At 33.7% G+C, this 12,931-nt stretch overlaps 1 protein-coding gene across 1 annotated transcript in view; it reads right to left on the bottom strand.

Annotated features, from left to right (window-relative positions):
- The window catches only part of LOC107295798 (ral GTPase-activating protein subunit alpha-1), a 50,866-nt gene that overhangs the window by 31,105 nt on the left and 6,830 nt on the right, over positions 1-12,931 (bottom strand). Inside the window, exons 4-8 of the mRNA XM_015825125.1 lie at positions 11,396-11,579; positions 7,110-7,974; positions 5,904-5,975; positions 4,249-4,372; positions 2,517-2,672 (exon numbers count right to left, since the gene is read on the bottom strand). Of these exons, the coding sequence (XP_015680611.1) occupies positions 2,517-2,672; positions 4,249-4,372; positions 5,904-5,975; positions 7,110-7,974; positions 11,396-11,579 (1,401 nt within the window). The remainder of the gene's footprint in view (positions 1-2,516; positions 2,673-4,248; positions 4,373-5,903; positions 5,976-7,109; positions 7,975-11,395; positions 11,580-12,931) is intronic.

Here is a 12,931-nt window from a genome sequence, read left to right as displayed (position 1 = left end):
TTTTCTCTATATATTGAATTAGTATTTCAACAACAGAAATGCTAACTCCTTAAAGGAAGAGGAATGTTTCTGTAACAGCTAGAGACAGATGGAGAATCAATAATTGAGAGAAATCTGATCGAAATTCAAAAGGAATGCACAAAGACTGCAGGATAGCAGTCTTAATTGTCTCAGGTAGCTGTTAATAATCTCTTAGCTTTTTGTTCTTTGTTCAGATTTACCAATTATTAGCAGAAATTGTCATGCACATAAAGATAGAGGCCACTGTACATAAATTAGCTGAAAACAGGAACAAAATAAACTATACAAATATATAATATGTAGAGACAATTTCATGAGTCTAGAAAACAGATGCTGCTATGAAGTCCTCTCAACATTATTTATAATCCACCTGAGAAGTAGAACGCACCCAGAGCTTTTCCAAGCATAAAATTAATTATAAGCAGTTGTGAGGAGAATGAGTGACTGTGAGTTTCAGTTCTGCATGGTTTGTTGATGTTTTACTCTTACAGCTATGAATAACTCCAATGTATTTGCTTATTTTGTTTTAACTGCAGTTTGCTATGATGCCTGCATCTGGGCATCTTTACTATAGGTAGATGAAACACATGTACCGTATTTATCGGCGTATAACACGCACAGGCGTATAACACGCACCTTCATTTTAAGAGGGAAATTTCAGGAAAAAAACTTAAAGGTGGGGCCAGGCGGCGGAGCGCTTATATCGGCGTATAACATGCACACATCATTTGCCCCCTATTTTCAGGGGGAAAAAGTGCGTGTTATACGCCAATAAATACGGTAATTCAGCCTGAGCTACATCACTAATCTCCCAATCAGAATCGCTAAGTTCATGTTATGAAAAACTGCTTAGAACCTCTGGGTTTGTCAGTCTATACATCTAAATACATAGGACCTTGAATTGTAGGAGAAAAATGGCTGTTTGATGGGAGTTTTTAAGGTATCAGTGGAAAATTTTAGAGCACAAAGTCTGTTAAATAATAACACAGGAAATTATTAGAGACTGAACATAGAACAAATCTGAAAATTGCCAGAGGCATAGCTATTTCTCTATACTAACTGTTGGTGATATAATTCAGTTACAGGTATTAAACTCCATGCTGAGGTCAACCTGCCTCACTTCTTCCAATATTGCACTTCTATGAGTGCTCATTAATGTGTCTGCGGAATGGATTAGAGCATCTGAAGATACATGTACAGAATAGAAGGTTCAGAATCTAATGATAGCTAACCACTCACTTTAATAGGACAAATATTCCCTGTCTCCCCCTATTTTATGCCATTAATGTGGAATTTGTTGGATTTTAAATGAAAAAAGAAATACCAATAGTATAAAACAATTTATTTTTGAGATTGTTAGAAAAGCTCTGGCAGTTGCTGATTGGATATGCTGCCTATACAAATACATGTAATTGTTAGATGATAATGAATTTTAGATATGATTGCTCAAGGTAAAGTGTGCACCCCTTATCTATTTGGTCAAAAGTCAATGTCTAAATGTCTACGTTGGAAGTAGATCAGGAAAAAAAGAATTTTAAACAACCCTGATAATTTTAGATATTGCAATTATATTATTCTGAAAGACTCTCCTATGCTAACATGTATGGTTAGTGAATCTCATTCAAAATGAAACTCTTTTTATAACCCATTCCAGACCTGAAGAACTGGGCAGTTTACAATAAATGCAAGCAAAACCAAAAAGAACATCTCACAATAAAAACACAATTACAGCCACCTACTGTTAGTCAACTGGGGCCAAAGGTTTTGGAAAAGAGCTGCTTTAAATTGTTTTTCAACCATTTGTAAATTGGGGCTATTTCTTGGGTGAGGATATACCTAAAGTGTAGACTATTATAGAGATGTGACATTTTTCCCACACTCCACTATGAGACTACATGTATTGCTTGTATACAAAAAATACAGAACAATTTTACAAGCTCATTCTTTAAGACTCTTTCCATTATTCATGTTTCCTTTTATTATTATGGACTATAGTAGCAAAGTATTGAGAAGAATGAAGAATTCAACTCAAGATTGTAACCAAGTGATTTTATTTGCCAGATACGTAGAATATTTTTCATAATGCCCTAATGCCCTATACTGAGATTCACACTGAACCAGTCACTTTAAACAGGGCTATTATCTGTAAAATGAGAAGAGTGAAAAATACCTGAAAGGAAATAGCCTTTCAGACTTTCCTACCAGTGTGACTCTTCCCAGTTAGCTATGTATGCTGGAATGGCAGGACTTTGAAATAGCCTCCAATCATATAATGAACCAGGCTTTGTAGTTGTTAGATTTACTGAATATCCTTTCCTCTATCAGTGTGCATCTTTTCCCAGAATAACTCAGCAAGTGGATTCGATGGAGATACAGTCAGTGGCCCAAGGTTAATCAGTGACTTTCATGGTTGAGAATCTCTCAGATTTTAGTACAATAACTTAATCACCACACCACACTAATCAGAGTGTGAACGGTTATTTTGGAATACCTACCTTTTTTGTTAGGGAGTCATCTGAATCAGAAGGCATTCTGGTTGATACATGAAACATTACTTCAACCATTGAAGTGGCAAAATATGGAGTGGTCAATCCAGTGCTTTTGTTTTTCTGTAGTCCTCCCATAAAACCACAATGATTTGTTAGGTTCACCTAAAATAAAAAGCCATCACAACATAAAATATCTATATAATATAAATTAGAGGTTTTTTGGACTCAGGTCTAACAGGATACGAACTGAAAGGGGAGAAAAATGTATTTTTTTCATTGCCATTAATATTTACTGACTCCATGCCAAATCAAGACTATTTAGTAGTTTATTTGATAACAAATATTTTGGGTTCACAAAGCTAAACAAATATTAGTCCAATCTAGTTAAATCTACATAATAATTCCACTCTGCCACAGAACTCTTCCTAGCATACGCTTTGTAGTGGTTAGATGGCACACCTAGCACACGGACTCCCAAAAGTGAGCTGTTCTACATTAATCCCGTCTACTGTTATTTCCAGTGGCAATTGGAATGGTACTACAGGTAGTTCTCGACTTACAACAGTTCATTTAGTGACCGTTCAAAGTTATGTCACTAAAAAAAGTGACTTATGAGCATTTTTCACACTTATGATCATTGCGGCATCCCCATGGTCACGTGATCAAAATTCAGACTTGGCAACTGACTCATATTTATGACGGTTGCATGTCCCAGGGTCATGTGAGCAGCTTTTTACTTTCTGACAAGCAAAGTCAATGGGGAAGCCAGATTCACTTAACAACCATGTTACTAAGTTAACAACAGCAGTGATTCATTTATAGCAAGGAAGGTCGTAAAATGGGACAAAACTCACTTAACAAATGTCTCACCTAGCAACAGAACTTTTGGGCCTAACTGTGGTCTTAAGTTGAGGACTACCCGTATTCTCACATTGGTATTTTAACGATGATCTATACCAGGGGTAGGCAACCTTGGCTCTTTTATGACTCGTGGACTTCAATTCCCAGAATTCCTGAGCCAGCATTACTGGCTCAGGAATTCTGGGAGTTGAAGTCCACGAGTCATAAAAGAGCCAAGGTTGCCTATCCCTGATCTATACCATGACATTTCAGACATTTTTAGTAGCCATCATTAGGTTCAATGTAGTGAACATTGGAACTGTGAGTGGTAAACATCTGTCTTTCAGCAAGAACATTTCCACTTAATAAACAGAGCTCTTCTAAAGAGAGCAATTCTAAACAGGTGCTAACTAGGATTTGATGTTGTTTCTAGATGCTAAAAAAGCAGAGCTGGTCTACCTATCACCAAACACAGAACTGGCAAATTTCACAAATACTGAAATGTTTATGAAAACTTACACTATAATCTCCAGGTATTGTAAGAATAATTGTGAAACTAACATGTCCCTGTTTCTTCCACCATCCAAAGAGAACTTGGCTTTTAAGAAAATCACATGCATCACAAACCCCAGTTATACCTATTTTTTCTGCTGATAAAAAGACTGTTGATATGACAAAAATAAAATAAAATAAAATCTGCTTCAGACACATGATAGGAATGTTAGCCACCCTCTTATAAGTTCTATAAGCAGCTTGTGAAATAAGATGATAGTTATCAGACTGAAAGAAATCTCAAATTGTTTCTAATGTGAATTCTTAAATAAATGCTGTTATTAAAGCATCACAACATTTGAAAAAATAAATGAATTGATTAGAATGGGATGAGATAGAAGTGTACCTCCCAACCAAGACCTGCTATAAAATCCTCATATGCTTGGCTTCCTCCAGTGTTAGTCAGGATGGAGTGTTTATCTTCTTGTCCCTCAGCAACATAAAATACTGCAATTTTGTGCGTCTCTCGGCTGTAAGACATATGATTGCAATTATATAATATCCTCTGACATTGTTAAGACATAGTGGATATATAGAAAGGCTAATATGATTTCCTTCATTGTGAAGGGGTTTGAAGGGGATTTCAGCTTTTATTTATAAGTTTCTTTGCTTATTTATTTATAGTCCTGAAGCAAGGATCATTGCCAAGGCATTTTTTAAAAAAAATCTCTTACTGTTATAATATATAATCAAAATTAAATACGTGATCATACTATAGAAATACCACTTTTAATTAAATAACTTTTGTAACATTGCAAAAATAAACTTCACAGTTTCTCTATGGGGGGGATAATATGAAACTTGGTTTCTAAATATAATCAAAATTGGTCACAAATTGTTTCAAAGTGATTCGCATCAGCCATTTTCACTACTATATCTTGAAACAGGTCAATTCATAGGCACAGAAGACTAATTCAGCAATTTGAAAACATAATGCACTCATGTAAACAAGTTTTTTTTCAAACAGCAATAAAATCTGGAAATCTCCAATATTCTCCTGAAATGGCTGAAAAAAATCTTTAAATTTGCTGTAGTTGTAAGATATGAACACACATATATTAGTAACATTTGAACAAATTATGGAGTTATAAATTTCTTTCATTACTATTAGTCATAAGCTTAAAGACCTTATATAGTTCATAAAAATTGGCCTTGTAATACAGTTCTCTGGCTGAAATAAAGGCTTTCTGCCTTTTTTTAAACTAATGATTTACGTGAAACCCTTGACTAATGACTGTAATTGACCCTGGCAATTAAGATTGTAGGTCATGACGTAAAGCAGTCATCATGTGACTGACCCAATTTTATTATCTCTTTATGCAGTGGTCGTTAATCAAACCCACTGTTTGCTATGGGCCAGTTTTTGTTGGAAACTGGAAGTGTATGCTAGTTTCTGTCAAAAATGTTGTAAATTGTAGTCATGTGACTGCTGAACACTACCAATGGCTGTAAATGTGGGCCAGTTCTTGAGTGACCAACATGCAGTTATTTGATAGTGTGTGTGTGTGGGTGGGGGGTGATGTTGAAATGTTGAAACCAGATTTTAAGTAGCTTTTGAGGGATCCATTTTAACTTTGAATGGCTGTTAAACAACTGGTTGTAAGTCAAGGACTACCTATAGCTGACAGAAATACTCTGTCCATACTTTCATATCTAGCCACTTCCATTTCTGTTAAAGCACTAAGGGCTTAAACAATGATTCAGTTCAAATGTTAAGAATATCAATATAAGCTGTTTTATGTTTTTAGAACATAAGAGTTCTAATAAATTAAACAAGATTGTATTAACTCAGAACTACAGGCACTGGCACATTAGTGCTGGAGACAATTACTCAGAGGCAAATCTTTTAATGCATTTTTATAAAAAAGTCTATTCTCACAGAAATTGGTAGAATTTATAACAACTTGAAATCTACATTATTTTTAAAAATAATTACACTGAAGTGCAATTTAAAAAATGAAATTATTACCACTTAAAAATTGCTTATAACAGATAACTTGCCATTGTCTTGAATCCAAATTTCGAAGTTCTCGAAGTAGTTTTTCATTTTTTTTCAGAAGATGGAAGCTTCTCCTACATAAGTAAATTTAATAAAATGTTTTCATTATCTGTGTACAATGACAGACATAGCAAACAATAATTCTATTTATTAACACCTACAGCTTTCTTGCCTTTTGAAAACCCTTTTCACATAAAAAATGAAAATCTTTATTTACACAGACACACATAGATACACACATACACATACAGGTATGTAGTCTTCTGAATCCTTATCAGCGCCTTCACTATAATTCTTACTTCATTCTTTAACCTGGTGGCCTGAGCAACATTCCCCTTGAAGCACATAAACCACTAAGCCAAACTGGCTCTCAAATTAGGACTAGAGACTTGTAAACATCCTAGAGGCATCTAGGAAAGTATCTGTGAGAAGTAGATATATTAATACATTATGGCATATATTTAGCTGTTCCTCTTCTGTAATTTGTCATAATACAAACCAAACCAAACCAAATCCACTATACTCCTATAATTGTGTAGTGATTTTCATTATGTACACTCATGGCTAAGAAAATCTTAATATGGAAGTGACAGAACATTTGGATTTAATTTCATTACATCCTCTTGTTTAGCGACTGCAGTTCGTTCTATTGCCTTTGTCGTTAAACAAAAAGGTTGCTAAGTGAACCTGTGGTAAGAGATATGCCTCATTCATATAATGTTCTCTTACACAGTGCCCTATGCCTGACAATTTTTTTTTCTTTTTTTGCTTCCTCTCAGGGTGGAGAGACTGCTTAAACAAGCTCTCTTCCTGAGCTGCTTTTCTTGGTAGCATAGCTCTTCCTTAAAAAGTGCTAATGGCAGGTTAACAACTTAATTAGTTCATTAGAACCTTCTAGCTAGCTTGCCTGCTGCCTGAAATTGACTAAACCCTAATTGGTTTCACAGTGAAGATTTTTTTCAGACCCAAAAAATTTAGTTATAAATCTGCGCGTTGGTCAGAAAATGATTTTTATTACTGTTTATTACTACTGTATTTGCAAATGGTTGCTAACTGAGGTAGTCGCTAAACAAGTGGCTGTCCTGGAAGGGGAAGATATATACTGCTATTGTTTTTAGTAGTAACATGTATGTTACTTAAAATCTCTCTCAGTTCTGAAAAAGACCAAATTGTGTTGATTTTAAGAGCAAATAATAGTATCATTTTACCTTTTATCCCAAGAATTCATGCCAAGAATACTAAGGAGCAACCTGCAATAGTAAAATGCTGAATAGGGCTTTTGTGGAATTGGTTCATCCTGCTCCATAGCCTTCATATTTAAGTCACTGAAGTGCTTTTCAATAAAATCTCTCTCTTCAGTGTCCTGTTTCAGGATTGCATTGATTACATCATTTTCCTGCTTCTCTGACACACAAATCGGTTGAGGAGCAGGTATATTGAGAGACACACCTGTCCTCTGTAAACACTCAGGGCTAGTGATTCCCACATATTGCAAAAGCTCATCCAGGGCATCTTCTTCGTCCTTTATTGTATCCCACGTTGGCACAATGTCTCTAAATCTTCTTTTTAGTGGAAGAGTAATTCCATCCTTTACATACATTTCTTCTGTATACACAGGACGTTCTGAGGCATTTTCTGATTTCTCTTGATGGGGCAGTGAAAGCATAAACGTGGTTGGTTCACTTAGGCCACATAGAGGGGGTGGCCCATACATGATGGCAGAATCCCAAGAATATTTCCCAGACAGATCCCGCACTATAATTCGGACATTTGAATTGGCTGAGACAAGTCCAGCAGACAAACCTCCTCCAGGCATGTTCTCTTCTGCTCTTATCTGTATACATGAAACTAATGTGGTATTATTTAATACAAAGAACTGGAGGTTGGGGTTCTCAAAAAGCTCAGGAGAAAGTTCAAGGTTCTCGCAGAAAGGATTGTCATTATTTTCATATATTTGACTTGTTAGCATAGCAGGCCCCCCACTCATTGGATAATGGCCTAAGTGGTTTACCAGATGAGCTATCACAGTACGAGCTGCCACAGAGATCAGTCCTTGTTGCATATGAGATTTTACTGGGAAAAAAACACAAAATTCAATACTTTAGGTTATACTGTTAACAATAAAAATGTAATTTCTATCTGTTTAAATGTTAAGGGACTCTGAACAGAGGCAGTATGACCTGCACGACACCACATTCATAAAGTGAGGTAAGAAAAATACTGTTAGGCATTTCAATTTAAATAAAAACAATTATTAAATGATAACAAAGAAAGCAATTTGACAGAGAATACAGTTTTAAAAATACAAATAATTGTAAAAAATATTTTAACACTTCAACAGCATAGAGAAAGGAAAAATATGAACAGAAGCTATTAGCTTTCCTTCTTGAAAAGGAGAAGGCCACTGTGGAGATTATGGCAAATATAGAACTAAGACAGAAGAAGTAAACATTGTCAGCACATTAAGAAGGAAACGGATATTTCACAGCTGAAATGATACTGATATTTTCTCATAGACTATTTTTTTAAAAAATTATGACTGTTAACAATTCTAATAAATTAATTTTATTTTTATGGTATATATATATATATATATATATATATATATATATATATATATATATATATATATATATATATATATATATATATATATATATATATATATATATATATATATATATATAAATATTTAACGACAGAAATAATTACAAAGAAAAGTGTTTGTTTTCAAGAAAAGAAAAAAGAAAAGAAATAATTACAATCCTGATGTTAGGTTGAAATCTGAAATCCTGAATATGTTTTGCTGGGAGTAATTTTTACTGAATTTACTGAAGATACTAAATAAATATGTATAGATTTATATTGTTATTCATTAGAAGACTTTAATAAATTTTCTACTGAGGCTGTATAGTTAATTATAATGCTTTGAATTAATATTCAAAAAGTTGATTAGAATGATAACCAGTTGTGAATTAACTACAATATTATTAATATATTAAAAACAGTAATTCTTCTAATTCTATATTCATACATAAACAAATCTTTATGCTAAAGAAGGCTTGTATATTCCCGAAACCTGAAGCTGTAGAACAATCCAAATGATGTCTTCATTTAGATTTGAAAACGAACAGGCAGATATTAAAAAACACGACTCTAACAATTTAATTTTATTACAGATTTTAGAAAAGCTGTTTTCAGGGCAGAAAACTAGCAACTGCCAACTATAAGCTTCAAGCCATCATATAAATATAGATACACAGAGAGAAAGAGATATACAGATACCCTCAGGTTTAGATTTTGTGTTTTTTTCTTCTTGACTTATGAGATTCTTAGTGGGAAGAATGACTGACATCTGTGTACAGAGTTATTGTAACAGATGAGTGTAGTGCCAGAATGTGTGGCCAAACTTGGTTCTTCTAATCCTTACAGTGCCTTTTTCTTATAATATAGTTTATATAGCATATTTTGTGTTGTAATTAATTCATTATCTGCTGACCTTTAATGGCAGCTGCCTCATAGTGGAACCATCTCTTGACCTGTAGTTCCCTCTTTTTCATTAATATTAATTCACAGAGCTTGACATATTTATAAATCTATGGGTCTCAACATTCTACTGAATGGTTTTATAGAGTTTTAATATTTCCTTATAGAGTCTAAAAATTCTGAAACAACAACACAACAAGCTTCAAATAAGCTTTATTTAATATACTTCCCAGTTTTGCTGGAAAAAAATGACTTAAAACTGAAAGTAATGTATCTTGTTTGGAGAATAATAATATTGCCACATGTTCAAGATAACATATTTTTGTAGGCCAATAATAGCAACATTTCTTTCTGACATAAACAAATTGGAATCGTATCAAGTCTTAAAATAAAAGGGGAATCTTAGAAAGTGAGAAGAAAGACAAGCAAAGAATTATGCTAACACTACTGCATACCAAATAAAAGATAGGTCATAATTTTTGATACGAACTCATTCTGACTTATCTAAGCAACAATCAGCTTCGTATCTTTTAGAATTATAGGCTGTTGTGGAAAATGAAAAATACTGAAATTTTAATATTGTTAGCAGTACCAAAACTGACAAAACAGTTGCTACATATACTGGTCACCCAACCAGGATTGTCAGGGATCTCTTTAAAATAGGTTATTAACTTACCTAAGACAATATAATAGAAGGGGAAAAAATATCATTCAGGATTTAAAAAAATACCCAGGACTTACTCCTGTGTGGAAATGCACAAATAAAGGACAGCAATGCTGTTGTTTTCTCCAATAGATACTAATTTAAAAAGAGGCGGAGGGAACTATTCAAGGTTGTTTTTTCTAATAGGCAGATTAAACAAATCACAGACTATTTGCTGTGAACCCATAATTACACATTATTACAGAATACAAAAGCAGTAAGGCACAAAACCCGGCTGCAATTCTTTACACTTGCAATGTAACATGTAGAGGAAATTAATCTTGGCAACTAGTTTAAATATTAGCTTTGCATAATATGTATAGGTGAAACTGTAATTAGGAGAGAATGAATCCTTCAGTGCTGCTTTCATTCTGACCCTGCAGATGATTACTCTTTACTAATAAGACCACAGCCATTTGACAAAAAGCCAACTACAGTAGCTTGCTTCACTGCTCAGTAAATTTAATAATTACCATTCCTCCTGCCAATAGTTCTCAAATCAGATTTGTTCAATCCAATACTGAGCTTATTAGAGGACAGCTCTGTGTTCAGAATTCTTTGGCCAAAAAAGTACTTGAAAATGATGAAGCATGCCTTAGACAAGGGCACAATGATTAGCCATTTTCTCCACATAAAAAAAAACAGCACGGAGTCACTACAGACCACAAAATCACCTGCTGTTAGCACACAGCTGCTACAAAAAGGTTCTGTATTTATCTAGTCCTTAATACCTTTAAGGAAACCTAAAGGGAACAGCTTAATATCGGAAGAGAATGATCCTACACAGAATATTTAGCCTCAGTATGAAAGCCTGTGCCTCCCAAATTTCTTTTCACTAGTACCATTCGATATTTCATGAAAGAAAAAAAATCTAAATTAAAATCATTTGAACTATTAATTCAAGGTGTTTATTTTTTAAAGAAAAAAAAATCAAACCAAAGTTTGAAATACTAAGTTTATAAATAAGCATGAAGCAAATTTTAAGAATTAAAAAATAGTGCATATTAAGTTAAACATGTTGCATCTGATTGCTTGCTAAATAACATATGTACATATTTGCTATCAATAAAAATTAAAAAATGTTTTACTTGTTTACTGGGGTAGAGAAAAATCTGTTATGAAGTTGGTGCGTGTTGTAAAGATGTACTTATTGTACCAAAAGGAGTTGTAATTATTCAAAATTATCTTAATCTATTCCATGCTTATTAACACTACCTATAATCTATAATTGAGCTCTTAGAATGTAATTAATTGGAAAATTTATGATACTTGATCAGAAAAGGAAGTTAATTAAAGCAAACAAACCTTCTGTGACTGGCTGGAGTTTGGAAGACCGTTCCGAATCAGGTGAATGGAGGGGTTCTGGTTCTTTCAAATTTTCCAAATGCATAAAAGGATCATAATCCATGGATGCTAAATCAGACAGGCTCATTGGAAAATACTTCAGGTTACTAAAGCACTGAGATCCATAGACACATCCATGAAGAACCTTAAAAAAGAAACACGTACTAAAATGTATGTATACAAGTATGAAAGACTAAAGTGAAAGTAGGATTACTTCTCAGAAAGTTGACATAAAATCCCCTCAGGATACAAAGATTTCCTAAATCTGTGATATAACTACATTTATACCAAAGAGTACATAATCTTATTTGTCAAAGGAAAAGATGATGAAAATTGTTTCATATTATTCTGATTTGTAACTGTTCTCATGATATGCGATTATTATTTAATGTAACCATTATTGTATTCATATCCCGCTTTTCCTTTCATGCAGTATATGAGGGTTACTTCCCATTTTGTTCCTGTAATTGTAACTGTATGAGGTACACTGGTGTAAGAGAGAAAAAGAAAGATGTTCTGAGTTAATCCAGTGAAGTTAGTGTTTCAGTGAATGACTTCAACTGGATCTCTCCAATTCAAAATGACTGTCTCACTCCTATCCAAGAGTAGCCTTCTACAATGAACTGCTACTGAAAATGGCTGGATTCACATGAATCTTGTTATTGGTAATTTACGAGTACTGTTTTGATTTTTTAGGATTTTACAGTTTGGAAAATCATCGCTATTAAAAAAATAAATCCCCAAAGTTTTTATCTAGATTCTGAGATTTCATCTGAGACTGATGTTTGAGTCTGACTCCCCACAGAGGTATCAATGAAAACAGCCTTAACATTAGCCAGATGGGATGGGCACGTTTCTAGTGCCTTCCCCTAAATATTGCTAGCTGATGGGAGCATGGCACACGTTTATTACAGCAGTCCCTGTCGTATGGAATACAACCCCCCCGAAGTTCAGCAGGCCTCTACCCTCTGAGCCTTCTATAAAGTACTGAAGACATGGTTTTTCCACGAAGCATTAGGATAAGATTCGATAACTGCAGATTAGAAGTCTGGCTTGGCACCAGGTTTTTGTTGTTTTTATTTTTTTACTGTGTTTAGTTTTATAGTTTTAATATAGTTTTATATGCTATTTTAACTTTTGATTGGGAGCTGCCCAGAGTTGGTTAGAAGATGGGCAGCTATGTAAATGTTTTATATAAATAAAAAGGTTTATAGATGCCCATCTTCTGCCTAGGGCCATGCAAAGGTGTTTCTGGTTTTCCAAGTGTTTTTATTCTGTCCTAATATTTAATACTGTTTTATTCTGTTAATATTAGTTCTTTGTTTTTATTTATAAAATCTGAAGGTTTTAAAATATATTTATTTTACTCTCACTGTATTTTTGAACTTTTAATATATTATTTCTATTCAGAGAATAGTCCAAAGTACACTGTGATTAGGAATGTCCATCTATGCTCAGATTTTGTCTTATTTATTTATTTATTTATTTATTTATTTA

This window comes from Protobothrops mucrosquamatus, unplaced genomic scaffold, assembly GCF_001527695.2.
Source record: "Protobothrops mucrosquamatus isolate PMUCROS unplaced genomic scaffold, P.Mucros_1.0 scaffold2496, whole genome shotgun sequence".
In the NCBI taxonomy this organism is placed as follows: domain Eukaryota; kingdom Metazoa; phylum Chordata; class Lepidosauria; order Squamata; family Viperidae; genus Protobothrops; species Protobothrops mucrosquamatus.
The sequence above is the reverse complement of the archived record's forward strand: the minus strand, read 5'-3'. Positions and strand labels throughout refer to the sequence as shown.